The sequence below is a fragment of the Nycticebus coucang genome, chromosome Y, assembly GCF_027406575.1.
Source record: "Nycticebus coucang isolate mNycCou1 chromosome Y, mNycCou1.pri, whole genome shotgun sequence".
NCBI lineage: Eukaryota > Metazoa > Chordata > Mammalia > Primates > Lorisidae > Nycticebus > Nycticebus coucang.
Window position 1 is genome coordinate 5,926,070 of NC_069805.1, and position 22,635 is coordinate 5,948,704.

The 22,635-nt window shown below is 38.8% G+C and overlaps 1 protein-coding gene and 2 non-coding genes across 3 annotated transcripts; 1 reads left to right on the forward strand and 2 right to left on the reverse strand.

The window, feature by feature from the left end:
- The first annotated feature begins 3,455 nt into the window (after window positions 1-3,455).
- On the forward strand, window positions 3,456-4,203 carry SRY (sex determining region Y). The gene has a single exon (XM_053581385.1). It carries the CDS (start codon window positions 3,468-3,470, stop codon window positions 4,131-4,133), a length of 666 nt encoding a protein of 221 aa, XP_053437360.1. The 5' UTR covers window positions 3,456-3,467; the 3' UTR covers window positions 4,134-4,203.
- A 2,079-nt stretch (window positions 4,204-6,282) lies between these two features.
- Window positions 6,283-6,388, reverse strand: LOC128579226 (U6 spliceosomal RNA). Its single transcript, XR_008378095.1, has one exon. It is a non-coding gene; the product is annotated as a U6 spliceosomal RNA (small nuclear RNA).
- Window positions 6,389-7,257: 869 nt separating this feature from the next.
- LOC128579225 (U6 spliceosomal RNA) lies at window positions 7,258-7,365 on the reverse strand. The gene has a single exon (XR_008378094.1). It is a non-coding gene; the product is annotated as a U6 spliceosomal RNA (small nuclear RNA).
- Window positions 7,366-22,635: the final 15,270 nt, after the last annotated feature.

A 22,635-nucleotide genomic window follows, 5' to 3' on the forward strand; every position in this document is an offset into this window, starting at 1 on the left:
CTCTTGGAAAAAAATGTGAAGAAATACCTGAGTATAGTGCCTAAATACTATATAAGTAGTAATTTATTAGATTAAAATGAGTTGAAATGTCAAAAACACACTCAAAGAATTATTGGGTAAATTATTTATGTCATATTACAGAGGCAAATTCAATCTTTCCTCCCTGCCTACTTCTAGTTTTGCATTTGAAGCTTGTTACTTTAAAGAAAGACCAATACTGTTTCTCTTCTCTTCTCTTCTCCTCTCCTTTCCTCTCATCCTCTCTCTTCTCCTTTCCCCTCCCCTCTCCTTCCCTTTTCTTCCTTTCCCTTCTCTTTTCCCTTTCCTTCCCATCTTTCTTTACAAAGGGGATTGTCAATTTAAACCCAGAGCAATTGTTGCCCATCTCATTGATTGAAGCATTGGAGAAATATTTCAAGAATCTAACATATATCATATATCATATATAACATACTATCCTACAAGATTTACATCAAAAGTAACACAATCTCTTTTTAAGTTTATTTTTATTTTTTTATCTTATCAAGGCAGAGTCTCAAGCAGTCCGTCATCCTGGATAGAGTGCTGTGGAGTCATAGCTCACAGCAACCTTACACTCTTGGGCTCAAGTAATTCTCTTGCCTAAGCCTCACAAGTAGATGGGAGTATAGGGCCCACTATAACGCCCAGCTATTTTTTTGTTGCAAGTGTCATTGTTGTTTTAGCTGGCCCAGGCCAGGTTGCAACCAGCTAGCCTAGTATATGTGGCCAAAGCCCCACGCACTGAACTATAGGCACTGCCCTCTCTTTAAGTTTTATTGACTGCTGGCCCACGTGAGTTCCTTTCCTCCTTATATAATGGTATGACATACATATTTGTGAAATTTTGTTGTCATTGTTCTCGTTGTAGTTGCTTTGTTTTGTATTGTTTTCCCTGAAACAGAGTCTTGTTCTTTCACCCTAGCAGCCCCAAACTCCTGGGCTTAATAGATCTTCCTGCAACAGCCTCCTGAGTGGCAGGGACTATAGGCCTGGGCCACCACAAATGGCTCTTTTGGCCAAATTTTGGCACTCGAGAAATTAATATTTGTACATAATGGTGTTATGTTGTGTTCACTGATAATATTAATAACACTGTTCATAAAATTCACCATTTTAAAGTGTACAGTTCAGTAGTGCTATGAAAGGAAGGCATCAGGAACTGGCCCTAGCAACACTATTTTGTTCCAGAATGCTGTTTTACAAATGGTCTGACCACAGAATTTGCTTGCTGAAGCTGCAGACAGAACAGAAGTCACTGCCACTTGTGAGAAACTCATTTTTCCCCTAAGCCTCTTAATCCTCAAGTACTGTGGCCTATAAAGCAATGAATGTTATAATAGTACTTAACCATCAATAAAAATAACAGGTTAAAAATGAGCTAATGACTACCAGTTTCTTTTATTTTTAGTATTTTTAAAGTCTTATTTCCTTTAAAAACACTATCCTATAACAGTTGAACAGGACACAATTTCAGATGTTGGGTAAATCTGAGTGCCTCAAATTGCAACTGGATAACTGCCAACAAACCTCCTTACGGAGATTTCATGCTCCTAAACCTTTGGTTCACAGTACATTCACCATGTCCAAGGATATAGTCCCAGAACATTTCATTGCCCCAAAAGGGAAACCTGAACCTCAGTCCTCACTCCTTATGCTCTTCCGCACTCAGTCCTTGGCAGCCAGAAATCTGCTTCCTGTTTCTGTCTGCTTCTGCTAAGTATTTCATACAAATGGAATTACTCAGCTTTTGCTTTCTTGTGTCTCATTTTTCCAAGTAGCATATGTTTCAAGTATGTTGTAGCATGTGTCACTGTTAGGTGTTTTAGTGTTGAATTTTGAAATGGCACATTTTTTGTCTCTTCTAGCAAGAAATTTCCAGTTGTAAAATATTTGATCTTGAATCTAAGTGTAATTTAAGCATTTGATTCTGCATTAGGATACATGGTGTTAATGGAGCCAAATAACAGTGTGTTTCTATTTTATTTGGATCTTGAACACAAAAATGTATTAGATGACTGTGATATGAATTATGGATTTCACACTTATCTTTGGCCTTAATGTGGTTAATTTATTTTCCACTTCCTAATGTTAATTTACCACAATATTCACTGGATAAATCACATTTGATTATATGAACTATTTCCATATAGTTCAGGATAAGGATTCTTATTTTATTTTTTTTTATTTTATTTTATTTTTTTTTTTGGTTTTTGGCCGGGGCTGGGTTTGAACCCGCAATCTCCGGCATATGGGACCGGCGCCCTACTCCTTGAGCCACAGGCGCCACCCAGGATTCTTATTTTATTTTTTTAGAAATCCAGGCATCATTTTTATTCTTTCTTGGTGGGATTTTATCTTTGTTACATAGTAATAGGTTGTGTCCTGGTGCAACCTACAGTAGCTAAATATGACTTTAAGACTTGTTTGGAGAGAGAGAATTTACTCCTATTTAATTTCATCAAAGACCTCTTAGGACATAAGTTCCCAAGTCTTGACTTCATAGAGGTTATTCACTTATTTCATTTGATAAAGTCAAGACCTTCTAATTTTGTACTTAGTGAATTAAAATGTAAAAGATGATATATTGGTGACTCTAATTTATTAGCTGTATGCAGAAGTTTAATTTATACTTGTAAATGATAGTTTTTTAAGTTGCCAATGATGTGAAAGTAAAGAGGACAAAGGGCATGACTTAAAAAGTAAATCACTGTACTTCCTCCCCTTCCTTCCTCAGTAGTTCCTTTGTATCTTAACGCTACCCTGGAAATGTTTGAGTTCAAAGGGCCTCTAATTTTCTTTTAATGAAACAATTTCTAAAAAATAAACTATTAGTTCCAGAAATTGGCCATTAATTAAATAGGTATAACATTCTGATATTTGTTACCACAGACAATATCATGAAATTCTTCATTATTTCCCACAAAATTGACACCAAATTTTCAGTTACTCTTTATGTAGCAGTGAAGCAGAAATGTTTACCATAAATTCAATTAACAGTGGTCAGTGTGGAGTGCTTAACAGAAGTAGATTCTCTTTAATCTTTGTTTCTAAAGAGGACACCCGCGAGCAATTCCTTAGCATCTCTTTTGAGGTACCCTCATCCTTTGATGTAAAGCGACAATGAGATAACCTGTGATTTAACCTGTCTTGTAATTTTAAGGGTAATAGCAGAAACTTGGGGTAGCAGATTAGGAGAGCAAGTTTCACTTAATGTGTTATTGAATTACCGACCATTTGCCTGAGAATGGGTAGGTTGACAGAGTGCCTACCTGGTGCGGAAATCTCCTCGGGGTGGAGTTGAGGGGGCGTGTTGGGGCGGAGAAGGGCCTATTTCATTACAAAAGTCAAGGCAACAAAGTCTCTGCCAGAAATTAAGTTCTGGATAGTACAAGGCTTCAGCCCTCTTACCCCTTCACTTTTAAACGCTGCGATCCTGTGCCTCCACTATGTCCAGAGTATCCAACAGCAGTGACTACAGTCCAGTCTCACAGCAACCTGATAGTCTCGCTTTCGGGGAAGCCTCTTCCTTCTTTTGGACTGACGATCCCAGATTGAATTATCAGTGTGAAACAAGAGGAACCGGCAAAGAGAGAGGACAAGACCGGGTAAAACGACCCATGAATGCATTCTTGGTCTGGTCCCGCGACCAAAGGCGCAAAATGGCTCTGGAGCATCCCAAAATGCAAAACTCAGAGATTAGCAAGCGGCTGGGATGCCAGTGGAGAATGCTCACAGAAGCAGAAAAGTCGCCTTTCTTCCAGGAGGCACAGAGATTACGAGCCCTGCACAAAGAGAAGTATCCGGAATACAGGTATCGACCACGCCGGAAGGTCAAGAGGCTGCAGAAGAGTGGCAGCGTGCTCCCGGAAGTTCCCTCTCCAATGCTGTGCAGCCAAGTGCACCGGGCCGAGAGGATACACACCCTCACATACAGGGACAACCGCACCGAGGCCACACATTCACGAATGCAGGACCAGCTACTGCCCACCGACTCACCCAGCTCGCCGCTGCAACCGGAGCTTTGCATCCCCTGCACAAGCAGATGTCACAATCTGGCTCTGCAGAACTTCTCAGACACTGCCTTCTACCTTTACTGTAATTTACAGCCCTGACGTTTCGCGTCTGTTTTCGACATTGCTTTCCTTTCTCTTGCTAAAAAGGCTCTATTCATTTCAGCTTCACTCATATTCCACCGTTAATTTCAGAACAATGTACGCTGAATGTGTTTAACTTGAAAGGAATCAGGACATTGAAAAGTTATTCCGCCTGTGTTTGGGGTTAACAGAGGGCTGACTTGGTAAGAAGGGACACTGCTTTTTAAATAACCTGCTGAGGAAGACACAGGAAAAACTCACGCTTCATAGGGTAAAAACTTTGTGCTTGGACGGAAAGCTACATGCACTGTGGAAAGCGGTCCTTTCTAGACCATATGTTCGCTGCTCTTTCTGCTACTTTTTCCGTTTCTCTCTGAATTGTGGTTACCTCTCGAATGGATATGTAAACTCTGTCAAACTGGTTTGGTAGTTTCATTGGCTCCCTTGCTCTCTGGAAAAACCAGTTTTTTTTCTCCGTTTGCAAATCAATTCCTTTGCTCCATAGGAATCTGTGTGCTTTCACTTTTAATGTTAGCATGTTAACATCTCTCCAGTAAAATAAAACCTTTAATTCATGTCATTTACTTTTCTGTATGAGACTGGTTGTTTCAGCTCTATTTTGAGAATTTTCTTTTAACAGTGGCAATGCATTTGTTTTTTATCGCTCATTAACGTGGAAGTGTGTGGAATGCAAAATAGAAGAGTGTTGGAAACACAAATAATTCAGATTTATGAAGGTGAGAGGAGGGGGCTGGGCCCCAATCTGTTAATTTGAAGAGTTTTCAGTGAAAATTCAAACCAGATATGTCAAAAAATTTGCAGACAAGGTAAAGTAGGAAACTGGAAATTTACAAAGTACACATTACTTTTAACAGTAAAAATAACTGATAGTAAAAATAGACATTGCATATCACACTGAACTTTCCAGTAGAGACTTTTCAAAACTTTTAAAAAGTAATGCCTCAAATAACAAAACTCAACTGCTTAAATAGCATCTATGACAGTTGGAGCTTATGTTTTTTGTTTTTTTTTAAGTAAGTAAAAGTTAAAAAACAAAAGAACAAACAAACAACAACAAAATTAATTCCACAGACCACACAGACCAGTTTAGCCCAGAAAAGATATTACCTAATCTGATCTTAATGCCAAATAAGAATTATAGATTGCCCATTACCTTTAAATAACTGCTTAAACTATTTTGTAGTATCAAAAACCACTCTTTCCACTCCCTGGGAAATAACCTCTACTTTGAACTTTATCATCATAGGTTAATATACCTATCCTTAAACTTCTGACAGATTGTCTTTACTCTTGAACCTCCTCCTGGGCCTAACTGCTCACTTCCTTTGTAAAACCTAGTTTTAGCAATGAGCCCTGCTAAATCTGTTCAGCAATTACCCTTTTCTCTCAATATCTCATCAGGTTCTTCATCCTTCACCACCCCACCCTCTCCCACTCCTTGCCCCCAGGTGATGTCTAGTCATCCTAGCCTCCTTCTTTAGTCAGAATCTTACTAGGTTTGGTCAGAGATTCCCCTTATCTTTGATGTCTCTTCTTGTTCACTTTTCATCTGCTGATTTCCCACTCTGCACTCTCCCTAGAAATTCTACTTTCCAATGCTGTATTTGGAGTTCAACCCAATCTCTCTCCCACACTGTAAGACCCCAGTGTCATGGTCTCTGTACCTATTCTGGTGGTAATTCTGAATAAATTCTTCATTGCCAAACCCTACCAACTTTCAGAATAAAGAAAAATAAATAAAGAATAGTTTTTCTTTAACATTTCAAATAAATAATAATGCCAAATATTATACCTATCTCCTTTTGTTTAGCATAATTTTGGTGCTACTATAATTATGTTCAAAAATTGCTTAATTATAGTTTCATGTATACAAACATTGTGGAATAACTAAATCAAGATAACATATCTACTACCTCTCATATTTACCTTTTGTGTGTGTGTGTGATGACAATATTTAAAATGTCTCCTTGTAATGTTCAAGTATTGAATATCTTGTTATTAAGTATATTTCCCATGCTATAGTATAATAGATCTGAATGTATTCCTTTAGAAAGAAGAAATACTTTGTATACTCTGGACAACAAAATTCTCCCCAACACCTGTGTCCTTATACCATATTCCATCCCTGCCAATCACCATTTTTCTCAAAAATGTGAAATGCTTCGTGAAATTAAATATCATCTTTGCCCAGGAGCCATGCTAAAGGTCTCTGTATGATTCTAATTTAATAGAATTTTGCTGCCTAAATCAGATTTTTAAAAATTGTTAATATTGCTATGTGGATTTAATTCCACTTTGTTCAGGGAAATAAATAGATGCTTTCTAGTTTTAGCTATGACAAACTATGCTGTTCTTTGTCCATTGTAAAAATGTGGGCTCTGGAAGCAAACTCACCAGATTTGACTCCCTTCTCTGCCATATCATCAACCTGCCTTCAAAAGACACACTTGACATGTTTAGGTCTCCATTTCCTCATTTTCAAATACCACTACTACTACCAACACTACTACTAACAAAACCTACCTCAGTGATGTTGTGAATAGTAACAGTTAATGTATGCAAAAGTGTAATAAATAAGTGCATACAAAAATAATTAGAACAGAGGTCAGTATTGGTAGAAAACTGATGGTATTATTGGCATTTTTGTTTTTTTTTCACTTAAGCTGGCTGGTATTATTTTTCTTTTCCTTTTTTAAATTTCAGGTTAACATGAGGGTAAAAACAACTAGGTAACAATGTTTGTATTTGCTAGGTAGTGTTCCTCTTTTGTTTGTGTTCTGAACCCAATACGCATGCCATATACCCCTACATTGTGACCATTAAGTGAGAACACAAGAATCCCACTCCATCTTCCCCTCTTTCACTCTCCCGCCCCTCAACTTGAATTTAGATTTTCTCTTGTTGTGGGCATGTATTAGATTCTCTGCTGCCTTTTGTATTAGCATTGAGTACATTGGATACTTTCTTTTCCTTTTTTGTGATATTTGACTAAGAAAAATGTGCTTCAACACCATCCAGGTTAATACAAAAGATGTAAAGCCCTCATCTTTTCCATGGCTGAACAGTATTCCATGGTATACATTCACAAGGTGGTAAACTATTCCTGTGCTGGTGAGCATCAAAGCTATATGTAATGCTCTATAAATTTGTGTGTCATCCTTGCATAGGGACCATGGTAAGCTTGTCTGTTTCATTCCAATTTTAAAATATTTGCTGCCACAGGGAGCACTATTGTTAGCTGTTATTAAGTTGAAAGCAATTACCCCATCTAAGAAATATTTTAGTGGAAGACTAATATGGCTATCCATCATCAATTTATTTAAGCAAATATTTACTTATTAATCATTGAAATGGTGGCTCATTTCCCAGTAGTATGAAGTGTCCCAGGTTCACTGGTATAAAATAGACTAATTTTTCATATGTACATAGATTCTTTTCTGACCTTTTATTCAAAAGTTTCTAAGGGCTTTAACTAATCTAATATTGTATTTCACATTGGCTTACTTAAAAGAAAAATTGAAGAATACTTCACACTACATGAGATATTGTACACAGAACTTTTATTTATAGGATGATGAGCTTTGAAAAATGCATAAAACTTAATAGCTACCATCTGAGCTAGGTTATGAAATATTTACATCATCCCTTCAGCCCTAGACATTCCATGTGCTCCTTTCCTTTCTCAAGGGTTCAGATTTATTACTGAAAAAGTACAGATGATGTGGAGAGAGTTATAAATGTTATTTAATATGTATACACTGGAGACTTCAAAGTGAAGACCTAAAGATACAGAGGAAACTGTCCAATTTTATGCTTTGCTCAGGTTCAACAAAGTATGGACAGCTTTGCTTATGAGGCTACTTCTGAGGCCTTCATTTGGGATTCTGTTCTCTGATGCCCTACATTCCCCACTGTGAAAATTTCCCAAGAAGTGTCACAACCCAGATTTTGGATTGGTGGAGTGTTTTACAAGTCATTGAATCACTCCTTACATCACAAGAATAGGCCATTCCATTTCAGTACTTAGCAGTTCTGTCTTACTTCAGCTGTCCACCAAAGTCAGGGTGGTATATGATTTGAGTAATCAGATACTTAGTAAGAGGCATTTCTATGGAAACTGTGGCTAGAACAAACTATAAACACAATGTTTGCATCTACAAGGCAGCCTGTTGAGATGGTTTTTACATGTTGAGCTCAAAGCACCTTTTAAATGAATTTTAAGCAGATAGTGGCAATCTTTGATGGATTTTTTTTCAGTTTGTTGTTTGTATCAGTAAATTTTCTGACTTATCTACATATCAACAGGTATGAAGACTGTGTCTATATTAAGTTGCTATACCTATATCAAGCTGTTTATCAGCTTGCAGGGCTTCAGGAAAATAATGTTTTAAATGTAGTGATTTTGAAGACAGAAAAGTGGCCTACAAGATGGAATCTGAGGAGATAAGCCCGGCAGTGCAGCTGATTTAGTCTGCTTGGCCCACATTCTTTTCCCAATGGCCATATTTATCTATTTCAGGTTTCCCATGCTTGTCAGAATATTTATCTCAAAAGGCTTTTGGGGAGGTACTCACATTTAGATAATAAGTGTTGTTATATTGTTAGACTAGGAATTACTTTTCTGTTGTTTAAGTATTGTTACATAGATAAAACAAGGGATAGAGCTCTTTTAGTCCTATATATCACATGCCTGTGTCTTTTCGCCACCAAAATATGCAGAAGAGCCCATTATTTTTTTTTTTGAAACAGAGTCTCACTTGGTCACCCTTGGTAGAGTGCAGTGATGCCTTAGCTCACAGCCACACTCTTGAGTTCAAGTTATCCTCTTGCCTCAGCCTCTTTAGGTAGCCGGGACTACAGGCACCTTCCACAATGCACAGCTAGTTTTAGAGATGGGGTTTAGCTTTGGGTTAGGCTAGTCTTGAACCTGTGAATATAAGTAATCCACCTGCCTTGACCTCCCAAATGCTGGGATTACAGGTGTGAGCCACCATGCCCAACCCTAGCAAGGGCTACTTTTGTATTGTTTTCTTATCAAGATTATTTCAGACAAAGTTAAAAATTTCCAGGTTTGTTTCCTTGTAAATCTAGAAGAACAAATAGGAGAGGGTACTCTCACTGTTCTCCAGAATTGCTAGTTCCCTGGCAATAAATTTTTGCTTAACAGTGACAGGAGGCTAAACCCTCTTTGGTAACATTTCTGGCTATCACAAAGAAGCCCCTAGACTACTCTAGTAAGTGTTGGCTGGTGAAGCCTTATGGTCACCTGGACAGGTGGGCAGGCTAGCAGTTGCAGTGCTCAGAGGTTCCTAGCAGCACTGCCATTGTCAGGAGATTTATAAGAGACTTTAAGCTCTGCTCTTGCACCCTCATCATTGTCATCACTAACTAAGATCCATCAGCTTTATTCTGATTGTGTGCTGAGACTATTAGTTCTCATCAGTTCTGGTTTTGTTCTCAAGAAATCTGACGTGCCTGTATCTGGTCTGTATTTTGGGAACTCAGGCCTCTCTCCCTAAAAATAGTCCTTTGGGGCAGGTTGTCTGCTTGGTTTTAGTATAGGTACTCACCACTGACTTAAAAAGAAATGAAATTTTATGGTAACATGGCCAGGCCTATGTATCATCTAGATTCTGGAGAGAAATAATTCTAAATTCTGGGTACTTGAATGACTATAATGATATTACATTGTTTAAAATAAAAAGTTTTATCAAAATACTTAAGTTTTTCTTGGTTTATGAGTTTCAAAGCAGTAATTACAACTATATTTTAATCCCTGGACTGCATTATACTTCTGATTTATGAGGTGTAGAAATGGTTAGCAGAAAAATAATATAAAAATAATAATGAAAACCTAAACTACTAATACAAACAAGTTAGGTAATGAAAAGATTAATAGTCTGAATAAAAAAATACATGCTTAAAAGCTGGCAAAGATAAATTCTACTTCTGTCTGTGTGTGAGTCTTTATGCGTCACATGCCTGTGCTATTTCACTACCAAAATATGCAGAAGAGCTCTAATTAACTGGCTTAAGAAAAGATGGGGGAAAAGTAAGCACATATTTTATCAGGAAAACAGAAAAGGATGCAAATGCCTCTTCATTCCAGTGACTTTGGTAATGTTTGACAAATAAAACTCGTTTTAAAACTGTTATTAAGGCTCAGATGTTCAAAGATTATAGAACTGCCACTAAAAGAACCAGACCAGCGCTATCTTAAAAGTTTCGTTTCCCTGCCATTTCATTCAGTAAGTTCCACTTTCCAGACACATCCAGGCAATTCCCCGAAATCATGAGACAACCGCCCACCAATCGGGGACCTCCAACCTAACCAATCCAGAAGCGATCCTTTATTTCAAGCTGTGCACACCCACCCCCTCTGAGGGACCATAAGAACCCCCTGCTCCAGAGCTCTGGACTCCTGGCTCTGAACTGTTACAATGGAGTCCCCGGGAGCCCAAGTTCAAACTTGCAATAAAAGGCCCTTTTGCTTTTGCATTGGAGTTGGCTCCCTGGTGGTCTTTGTGGGGGATTTCAAGATCTGGGCACAACATTTGGTGTATTGGCTGGGAAATCCCCCAAGACCCCTTGAGGACTCCAACCTGAAGGGCTGCTACATGTCTGTCTTGTCTGCTGTGGATGTTTTTGGAAATCTGGAATCTGTAAAGGTGGTCAGTGTAAAGTCAAAGTGGACATGCTGGAGGCTGCCAGCCAGGGGTGCCGAGGAGATGTCCTGGCCCCTTCTGCAAGGGACCTTGCCCCCCCCCACTGCCCCCTGGACCGAGATGTGGAACCCTAATGGCGTGGTATGGACATAGTACAAACTCTTATAGTTTTTCTGGGTGGACAAAGCAGTTGTGCTCACAGCACGGTCAGAGACCATCATCCTATTGTTTCTGTGGACTGCCGATTTTGTATGTCCTCAGTCTGTTTATGAGTTTTATGTTACATTGGTATCTTAATGTTGCTGAACTCAGAGCTCAAAATTTAGGACATGTGGTTGGAAAAAAAAAGAGCTAAACCGATTACTTTTTGCAGGACCAAGTGGCCAACCTTTAATGTTGGCTGGCCTCCACAGGGAACTTTTCATCTCCCCCTCCCTGACTGAAAGTACTTCCTGAGCAGTTTGGTTCTTGCAGTGTGGGAGAATGTCCTAACTCCCCTAACATGAAACCCCACAAACCTTCTGTGCTGCTTTACACTGTTTTGCAGGATAGTGCAGACCAAGATCTACTTTGCCCTCCTTCATATCACCCCTCACTGAACACCCTCCCCCTGTGGGGGTTGCACTAGTGCTCTCATAGGGGGCTGGGCCTCCCCTCCCACTGCACAACTGCTCCCCCACCCCCTTTGCATTAGCCCTCCATTCCAGTGATGAAGGGGTGAGGAAGGTGGGGCGGGGGTGGGGTGGACAGTCCCCAGTGGGCCCTGGGTGGGTTGTACCTTTGGGGCTGGAGGACTTTTCTTTCTCTCCAGGAGCCACATGAAAAAAAGCCAAGTGAGCGCACAAGGTGGGTGGTGATGTTGGCTACCCACCCGACCCATCCTGAAATATGGATCAAGAAGTCTAACACATGCATGAGTCAGGGACTTGCATGAAAGTTGTGGTGGGGGACCACCCCTCCCAGCCAGAGACCAGCCGCCACCGGGCACATTTCCACCAGCTCCAGGATAGCTGAGAAGACTCAGTAGGGAAGGTAGCTGGAGGCCCCCGCCCTTTGCAGGGCAGGCCTACCTCACAAGTGTTACAGCCCCCTGGCAGCAGCGCTGGAGGAATCCTGAGGCCTAGGTGAGGCTTAGAACCTTTATTATTGGCCCTTTGCCACTAGTAATTTGTATAAATAGAAAAATATTTTTACAAACTGAATCTTTGTCAAAGGATAAGATTTTTGCCTTTTAAACTTTCTAATTATCAGTTTGGCTGAGTGAATAGGTGACTTCATGGTAAACTGGGATGATATTTTATGGAAAGTGAGTTTTTGAGAGTAAGAGAAATTAAACAGAAAGGAGAATTGCATGGTGTAAAGAAAGAATCTTGTGTGATAAATTTTGTCCTGAAACAGAATGGTTGTGTAAAATAAAAGGCAGGGCAAAGGTTAAAAAAAGTTTAGAAGTTTGTAGATGGTCTGTGCAGGTTAAATGAAGCTCATAAAAGAAAATTTGTGAAAGAATTTACATGTAATCCAGTTGACTATGTATTGCCTTTAAAATCTTTTAACTTGTTTTTCTTTCTTTTTTTTTTTTTTTTTTTTGGCCGGGGCTGGGTTTGAACCCGCCACCTCCGGCATATGGGACCGGCGCCCTACCCGCTGAGCCACAGGCGCCGCCCAATCTTTTAACTTGTAATCTTGTTTGAACAAATGTTTTAGGCCTTTGATATTTGACAAACCTTCTGAAATCAAAATTCTAAAGTTTGGTCTTTTGAAATATCAAGACCACTGAAAGTCTGAGAAAAACACATTAGACTTATTTGATTTGTTAAAAATTGTAGGAAACACTGTCAAATATGAAATGGTGATTAATTTCATGTGAGTTATGATTATATGGATGTTCTAATATTATAAAACATCGATTTGTCCTAATTCACATTGACGGTAATAATTTTAAATCATCTCAAAAAGTATTTTTTATGTAACTGGCTGAGTCCAAAGTTCATCCTAAGAATAAAAAGAAATATTAAGAGAAGCTGATGAATTCTCTCAAATTCAAATTACTGATGTCTTTGGAAATTGAATACCTTTGGACTAAAAGAAGATTTTTTGAACTTTCATTAGAAAGATAACATGTCTATAAGTATTGCTAACTTAACTTCAAAAAGAACAGAAATCTGTTACGTGGAACTGGGCTGGTTTGTAATGGCTTTTTGTTCTAAATATTGTTAATTCTTTCTGTGTTCTGTTTTCCAGAAGTCAAGAAATAATTTTCTGTCTTTTGAGCTATTTGCAGCTTTTCAAACAATGTGTGTACTTATGAGCAGAGTTTAAAGCATGTATTTTTTTCTCTCTCCTTGATTTCTCTAGAATGTGAAAGCCATTTGTAAGTATTCTTAATTTTTGATAATACAGTTATTTGCATAACTTCAATAAGAATCTGTTTCGTTCTATATGACATGATGAAGGCATTGGTTATTTTACCAAGGCTTTGGCTGGAATAACATTTCCAGAGGTGTCCAGACTATGTTAAGGAATTAAGGTTGACATTATTAAGGCCAATAAAAAAAAAAAAAAGCCTTTGGAAAACTGGCCAGATACCCATCAGTAACATTTCCTGATCTGTGGTAAGTAATGAAGGTCACTTGCTGATGGGTCCAGGAATCAAAATGTGCTTGGAAACCTCAAGAGAAGAGGGATTTATGCAATGCATACAGGTATCTAACAGCTCAGATGAAACCTGGGCTCTGAAAGGCTTTCAAAAAGTCCAGCATGAGATTCCTTATAAAAGGTTCTAGCAAAGCCAATTTTAAAAGAAAAAAAGAGCCTAAATGGCTAATAATTAATTATTCTTACTGCACTTTATGCAAATAATCAGACTCCATATATTAAAAGTACAGTTTATTTTGGCAAATAAGTTAGTTCTACTATAATTTGCCTTTAGTAAAGAGAGAAATAGGAGAGAGAAAAATAGTTTAAAAGGAGGAAAAAGAGTCTGTGGTCCACCTGTATTCAGATCCCAGCCTTGTCTATACTCATAAAATGAGACATAACTGTTTTACTAAATTGATCTATTAGATGGGAATAAGAGACTGGCCAAAAAGTATAGAATTATATATAATAGTTATTTTTACTCTGAAACCTTAAGACTCAACAAAGATCACCTGTTGGCTACACTGGAAAACTTGTGCAATATTAAATGTTATCTAAAATTTCCCAGCAAATGGTATAACTGTAAACACTGCATTTTACTCTGCTGAATCTGCTGCCAGCAGAAGCCAAGTGTCCCACTTGTCTAAACTTAAAAGAGGCCTTTTTCAGTGTAAGGCTGGCTCTGGGAAGCCTGGAACTGTTTGCCTTCCAGTGGGAGAGACCAGACATAGAAACAGTACACATGGACCAGGTTGCCACAGGGGTTCAAAACACCCATGATTTTTGAAGACACACTGACTTGTGACCTCCAGAAATTCCTGGCTGAGGAATCAGAATGTGTGCTGTTCCAATATATCAATGACTTCCTTTCAGGTCACCCTTCCCAGGAAGTCTGTGCCTGAGGCATGGACTGTCTTTTATGACATCTAGAGATATGTGGCTATAAAGTGTCTAAGCAGAAGGCCCAAGTCTGCCAGCAGCAAGTATGTTATCTAAGATTTACTATTCAGCAAGGGGAAAAGAATCTAGGCATAAAATAAAGGCAGGTCATTAATCGCCTCCCCACCTCCAAGAAACAAAAGCAAGTTTGAACATTCTTAGGCCCAGTTGGCTTTTGTTGTCTTTGGATCCCCAACTTTGCCATCTTAGCTAAGCCTTTGTATCAGGCAACTAAAAGAGAGGAGGAAGAGCTCTTGGAGTGGGGAAGAGAATAGGAATGTGCCTTCTCCCAGCTAAAAATAAGGCTGATGGCTGCACCTGCATTGGGACTACCAGACTTGGCCAACCCCTTTACTCTGTATGTTTCACAGAAAAATAAAATAGCTGGGGATGTGTTAACCCAGCTGGTTAGGTCCTGGCCAAGGGCTGTAGCCTACCTCTCTAAGCAGTTATATAGAATGGCAAGAAAATGGCCACCCTGCTTACAGGCTCTAGCCTCTATTGCTCTCCTTGTGCAAGAAGAGATAAGCTGATTCTAGGGCAGGATCTCAGAATGAAAGTACCCCACTCTGTGGTTAATTTAATGGACACTAAGGAACATTTTTGTCTCTCTAATGCAACACTCTAAACCAAGCCATGCTCCTTCCAGTCAGTGGAAGAGAGACTGAGCATGACTGTACAGAAGTTATAGATAATGTGTACTCTAGCAGACCTGACTTGCATGACCAGGCCTGGACAGATACAGACTGGAACTTGTATGTAGATGGAAGCAGTTACATGATAGTTCCAGGTGAGTCGTGAGCTGGGTATGCAGTGGTCACCTTAACAGAGACTGCAGAGGCTAAGACCCTTCCTCAAGGGACATTGACTCAGAAGGCTAAGTTAATTGCCTTAACTGGAACCTTAGAACTAAGTCAAAGAAAGAAATGTGAATGTTTTTCTGACTCTCTAAGTACACAGGACATTGTACAAGGAGAAGGGACTATTAAATTCTAGGGAAAAAAAAAAAAAAGGACATTAAATGTTAGTAAGAGATAACTTCAGTTGTTAAAGGCAGTATGAAATGAAAACCCCAGAAAGTGGCAGTTATGCACTGTCGTGGACTTCAAAGAAATGCTTCCACCATCACTAAATGGAACACCAGAGCTGATACTGAGGCAAAGAAGGTTGCCTCCCAGCCATACCAGGTGTCACCAGTGGCTCCCCTCATGCCATGGGTCCCAGAGCTCACCCCTATCTAATCCCGGGAACAGAAGGAATGCTTGGCAGTGGAAGGGAGCCAGGAAGCAGAGGGAGGATGAATAAAAATGCCAGACACATGAGTAGTAGTCTCCAGATTCTAGGAGCCACCGTAGTGACAGGATTGTTTGATGAAATTGCTGGGCCAGTACTTCTACATCCCCAACTGGCAGCCCTGGCCAAAACTGTCATTCTACAGTATGTCACCTGCACCCAGTTCAATGTGTGCCAAGGACCAACGGTACCCCCAGGAATCCAGTCATATAGAGCAACACCCTTCAAGAACTTCCAGATCAAGGGACAAAGTTTAGGTCTGGAATCAGAACCTGGTACCCTTAAACCAAGGTAGAAAGGATCTTACACCATCATCCTGACCACATGCACGGCAGTGAAGATAAAAAAAATCTTCACCTAGAGTCATCACAGCTAGATGAATAAAGCTTCACTGCCCCTTGAAAAGTAAAAGTAAATTTTAAGACATACAACATGCCCTACTCCAGTCACATACTGGGAGCTGGTTGGTCAACGCATGGCCGAAGCCTGAGGAAACTCCTCAAGGAACTTGCCTTAATTAAACTTTAGACTTTGATAAAAAAAAAAAGAAAGAAAGAAAGTGTGGGGGGATTGTGTGCTGTTGTAAGTAGAAAATGCTGTTTTTACACTGATTGTTCAGGAAAAATGAAAAAAAAAAATCAATGGCCTTTGTGCAGGGGAGCTTGCACAAGTGTAGATTAGAAAGAAAAAATAATCAGAGCTGGTACAAGTCTCTCTTGGCTAACAACTCTAATATCAGCCCTGGCTGTGTTATTGTGTTATTACTCCTACTGACTGTGGACCCCACTCCTAATTGTGTTATTACTCCTTCTGACTGTGGGCCCTTGCATTATCAATAGGTTCATCACTTTTGTACAGGAAAGTGTAAGAGCCATACAACTGCTAGTCTTAAGAGGCCAATATTGGCCCCTTTCAGACAGAAAGCTAGAGATGACACACATGGTACCAGAAGCATGATTGGGTCCATGAATTTACAAGTAGAGGGGAGAATGAAAGAACCAGACCAGCGCCATCTTAAGAGTTAAGTTTCACTTTCCAGACAAGCCCAGGCAATTCCCTGAAACCTATCAAGATCTGGGCACAACACCACTTCTGTGATATTTATAATTTTTGTGGGATTTGACTGTGAGCTTTTGTTCTTAACATTGATCCTGCAAATTCTGAGGTATGGATAGGTGGCTGTGGTGAGGCTTAGGGACTCATTCCCAGTGCCTAGACCTGGAGCTGCCAGCCATAATCAAGTGGCCCCTTCTTTCCTGCTTCAGCTTTGATCCTGGCTATAACAAGAGAAATTGAATTCCCCAGTCATCCTGTGTTCTATCTCTGCCCTGGTAAATGCATCAAGGGCTTGGGCAGGTCCTGTACTTTATAGCCATTTTTGGTGCCAGGTGGTCATGTGAGACTTAGGAGGACCCAAAAAGATATCAGCCATAGTGCCTAAGTTGTGGTTCCAAAATACTTTTCCAAAAGCAAACTTTTCAATAACTTAAAACTGAAATGTCATGTTAAATTAGAAAGATAATTATAAGATATCCGAGGTTCTTGTAACACTTTGGCTATCTATAATTGTTTGGGAAACTGACTTTTTTCCCTGTCAATGAATTAAGATATTTTTGCCTTTTAAAATCAGTTTGACTAAATAAATGACTCTCCTCAGAGTAAACTGCGATTCCATTTTATAAAAAAATGTTTTTGGTAAGAAAGGTTAAACAGAAAGAAAAACAGCATTTTGTAAGAAAGTATCTTGTCTGGTAAACTTGGTCAAGGAATAGAATGACTGAATATTTAAGAAAAAGGAAAGTGAGGACAAAACAGACGGTATTTAGTGTTTATAGGTTATCCATGAAGGTTGGATATAAGACACAACAGAGAATTTAAGAAGGAATGTACATGTGATCCAGTTGGCTATAATTTATGAAATTTGGTTAAGACAATGAATTTTGCTTGAAATATTAATTCACTCTTGATGAAATTAAATTACATGTTTTTCTCTAATTAAAAAAAAAGGCTCACTACAGGTTTTTGTTTGTTTTCACCTTTTCCAAAAGCGGCCTAAAAGAAGCAAAAATTTTATGATTTATCAAGCCAATACCAGCATTGCCTTTTTTAGGGTTTTGGCTAACTAGAAAAAAACAAAGCTTTAAAAGGGCTAAGGTTTATTTCCACATAATCTCTTGTTTTGCCTTCAGAATCTTTTGAGTTGTGATCCTGTTTGAACAAATGTCTTGTTTGATATTTGACAAATCTTCCAAAATAAAAATTCTAAATTCAGTCTTTTTTACCTCAAATTATCTTTTGAAAGATTAGAACGAATGAAAATCTAAGAGAGGCATATTAGACTTATTTGGTATCTATTATGTCTATACAGGAAACACTGTAAATATAGAATGGTGTTCAATTTTCTTTGGAATATGTTTAGTATGTGTTGTTAAGATATTTTTAATATTCTAGAATATTGACATGCCTTAGTGTACATTATCAGTAATAGTTATGGTTATCATGTTAATTTGTCATATGCCACAACAACAACCAGCTTTGTTTGTCAATTTTCTCTTTAACTGTGGTTATTCCTTTGTTTTGCCCAGGCAATTATTTTTATTTTGATTCATCTCTGAAATTGTTTTTGAACTGGCTAAGTCCAAAGTTTGCCCTTTAAGGCAGGACATAGAAAGACTGACAGGTTCTATCAAGTTTCCGAGAGCTTGGGAGATTGTATGCAAACAGAATAAAGCAAACTTCCAGGACTTTAATTGAAAAGCTGACACATCCATGAATATTGGTAAGTTAAGCTCAAATTAATTACATGAGACTGAGCTAATTTTTATAACTTTTTATTTAAAACATTGCTGATTCTTTCTGTGTACAAGCCAAGGTTTTGCCATCAGATTATGTAAATAACTGAAATTCCTTTCCTCAAGGTTGATGGACCTTCAGAAAGTGGCTTATTTATCTTTTTATTTACTTATTAATTTATTTTAGACAGAGTCTCCCTCTGTTACCCTAGGTAGAGTGCAGTGAAATCATCATAGCTTACTACAACCTCAAACTCCTGGACTCAAGTGATCCTCCTACCTTACCCTCCCAAGTAGCTGAGACCACAGGTATGTGCTATTGAAGGAAAGTACTACCAAATCCAAAAAGGGGGGGGGACCAGATATGTAGCAGCACCCCTAACCCCCTACCATAAGAATGTAACCTTTTGTAACTGTCCTAGGAAATAGCCCCGAGCTGAAGCAGATAACCGGTAACTGGTTCTGAAAGAAAAAAGCTAAGCAAATGTTTAACTGCTGATCTTGTCTTAAGACAGATGAGTAATGAACCAGAGTTCTTCTTATCTGGAAAAGCCCCTATGTCTGCTACCCCTCCCTAAAGTCCCTGCTATGTCTGCTGCCCCTCCCTACTTTGTGGTTTTTACCTTTATAGGCTTGTAATACCTGCTGTTCAGGGCTTGACTCCTCGGTTCCTAAAAGAGTTACGAGTCAAGCCCCAGCATGCCGGAATAAAATCCTCTTGCTGTTTGCATCAAGCAACGTCTCTTGCGGTTGATTAGGGTCGTCATCGCTCAGGGCAGAGTGGGGGATCCTGCCCCAAGTCTTTCACTATGATGTACAAATGTGTATTAGCCAGGCTATTTTTTAGAACTTTTATAGCATTTTATATTCCCACCAGTAATGTGTGAGATTTTCATTGCTCTACATGCTCACCAAAAATGGTACCTGTTAATGTCTTAAAATTTAACCACAGAATGAGATATGTAGTGATAATAATTGAAATGATTATATTTAATTATTTTCTGCAAGAATAGCATGCCTTCTTAGCAATCTTCCCAGGAATTTCAAGGTTAACAATCAATTTTCATATTTGTTTTCTAAAATATTATTAATGTTTCCTAAAATCTCAGTGTTGCTTTCAAATGACTAGAAAATTCTGCTGCTTTTTGATTGAGGCCTTATAAAATTGGTAGATTAAAGTAGGGAGAGTAACAAAACACAGGCATACATTGTAAAAAGTAGTCCAAGACTGCTCTGTGATAGAGTTTGAAAATGTACCTTCTAATTTTTCAGGAAAAAGATTTAAGTCTAAAGAAATATATAAATCAGTTTTCCTTTGTTATAGATCAGAGGGTGACTCTTGCTCCCCATTTTCATTAGAGCATTGCTTTTCAAAAATTTGTATCTTCTTTCTTTGTCCATTTGAGATGTTATGAAACTTTAAAACTAACTGACTATAACTTCTGAGCAGAATAACACCCCAGGAGATCTTTTTTTAATGTCCTTGGAGCCTTCCCTTTGAAATGTAAACATCAGAAAACTTGGCACCTCCCAGTCCCTTAAAAGAGAGATTTTAGCTTCAGCACCCAGCCTCTATCTCTAACCACTTGTCTGTGATACAGATAGGAGAAAATTACTGGAGATTGAGACAACTTCAGTTTAACAAAACATTTGACCTGTTTAAGTGTTCTGAAATGCTGAACAGTAGTTCAGTCCAAATGCCAAGACCAAACGTTTAAACCTACTTCCAGGGCGGCACCTGTGGCTCAGTCGGTAAGGCGCCGGCCCCATATATGGAGGGAGGCAGGTTCAAACCCGGCCCTGGCTGAAATGCAACCAAAAAATAGCTGGGTGTTGTGGTGGGCGCCTGTAGTCCCAGCTACTTGGGAGGCTGAGGCAAGAGAATCGCTTAAGCCCAGGAGTTGGAGGTTGCTGTGAGCTGTGTGATGCCATGGCACTCTACCGAGGGCCATAAAGTGAGACTCTGTCTCTACAAAAAAAAAAAAAACCTACTTCCAGAGTCAAGGGGTTCTTTTAGTTGAAATGCTAACAGAATAACATGGATAATGCTTAGTACTGATGTTTCAGGGTAAGGTATTAGGCCTGACTTAAATTCTCTTAATGTAAATTAAGATTTTCTTCAGCTATATAAGGTTGCTTTGCCTTATTACAGAAAGATAAATCTCCATTTCATTAAAACAAACAAACAAAAAGAAATCTAATATAAAACAAAAAATATTTGAAATTCATTCAATGTAGGCACACACTTTTTATAGCAATAAACATTTTTTCTTGGTATACTTAATAAAATGATCAAAATTCTCTAAAAACATTCAGACATTCTATGTATATTAGGTATTAATCAAATTATTTGTCCCCCATAGCTCTCTTATTTTACCACACCACAAGTTTGAAATGGAGCCATTAAATTTGTTCTCAGAGGAGCCTATTGATGGGTACCCATGTGGAACCCTACTCCTAAGCTTAAGAGTTCCAAAAGTCAGTATTTCAGCATGAATGTCATCCAACAAGGTTTTGAATACTTATGTTTACTTTATCATCCCCAGCAACTTGTCATTCAAGACGTATCTGAGATTCTAAAAAAGAAAAAAATATAAACTCTGAAGGCAACCCTCATTTGTAACAAAAGCCACAGTTTTATTTTTCTTTCTTTTGTTTTTTTTTTATTGTTGGAGATTCCCTGAGGGTACAAAGATCCAGGTTACAATAAGTGTATTTGTCCAGCAAAGTCCCTCTTATAAATGCGCTCCTCCCTAAAGAGGTGTGCCAAACACCATGACACCTGACCCTCCTTCTTCCCTTCCTCTTTCCCCTCTCCCATCTACCTGCTCCCCAATATACTAAGTCATCAATTGTCCATATTAAAATTGAGTATATTGGATTCTTGCTTTTCCATTCTTCTGCTGCTTTACTATGAATGTGTGCCATTTCCATTCAATATAGTCCAAAAGAAGTATAGTCTCCATTTCTTTAGTGGCTGAATAGTATTCCATGGTATACATACACCACATTTTGTTAGTCCATTTCTGGATTGGTGGGCATTTAGGTTCTTTCCACATTTTGGTGATAGTAAATTGAGCTGCAATAAACAGTGTAGTGCAAATGTTCTCATGATGAAAGGATTTTTTTCTTCTGGGTAGATGCCCAGTAATGTGCTTTTAACACCAATCTTAAGAGAAAAAAGACAGGGTACCTCTCCCATATGTTGTTCTTTTTGGTTTAGCTTTTCTATAGCCACCTAAAGATTACCAAGAATGGTCTTTGGGCAGTCTTTAATGTCCAAAGAGAATGTTCATGACTATTTGGGTCTCAAGAAGCCATGATAATTGGCTTTGAAGAAGATAGTAGTGGGTTTTGGCCTCTTTGCAGTGGCATATGCTGTTTGTCAGCTGTTAAAGTAAGCAACTATAAGCATAATCACTTTTTTTTTTTTTTTGTAGACAGAGTCTCACTGTACCACCCTCGGGTAGAGTGCTGTGGTGTCACATGGCTCACAGCAACCCCTAACTCTTGGGCTTACTCGATTCTCTTGCCTCAGCCTCCCCAGCAGCTGGGACTACAGGCGCCCGCCACAATGCCCGGCTATTTTTTTGTTGCAGTTTGGCCAGGGCTGTGTTTGAACCCACCACCCTCAGCATATGGGGCCGGCACCCTACTCACTGAGCCACAGGTGCCGCCCCAGCATTATCACTTTTTATCCTTGACAAAACAATAATGAAAATACAGGAGGGTTGTTGATCAACTGGTGAGAACACTAGGGAGTACTAAGTTAAATAATTCCTTTCTAATTCTTTGTTAAAAAAAAAGAAAAAAGAAAGGATATTTCAATCAAACAAAGGCAAGTTGGTTATTTGTACTCAAGCCAATATAAAAATATAAATCTCTTGACAACCCACTAGGAAAATGAGCCAGGCAGCATTTACTGACATTTAGAATTTTATCCAAAGGACAACTAAAACTATGCTGCTTTCCTACTCAATCTTTAATTATGTAGGAAATGACTGTTTAGAATTCAAAACTGAGATACTGTTATCATTAGTGTTAGTATTTTTACATGAAAGTCAAGAAAATGAAATGTTACTGAACAAAGGGGTCCAGCCGCCTGTCACTGTCAACCAAATGCAGAGATGAGAGTTAGACCAAACAAGGTTTATTGTCAGCGAGCCAGCATTT

Excerpts from the sequence above, each read along its gene's own strand:
- SRY (XM_053581385.1), top strand. The coding sequence starts at position 3,468 with ATGTCCAGAGTATCCAACAGCAGTGACTACAGTCCAGTCTCACAGCAA.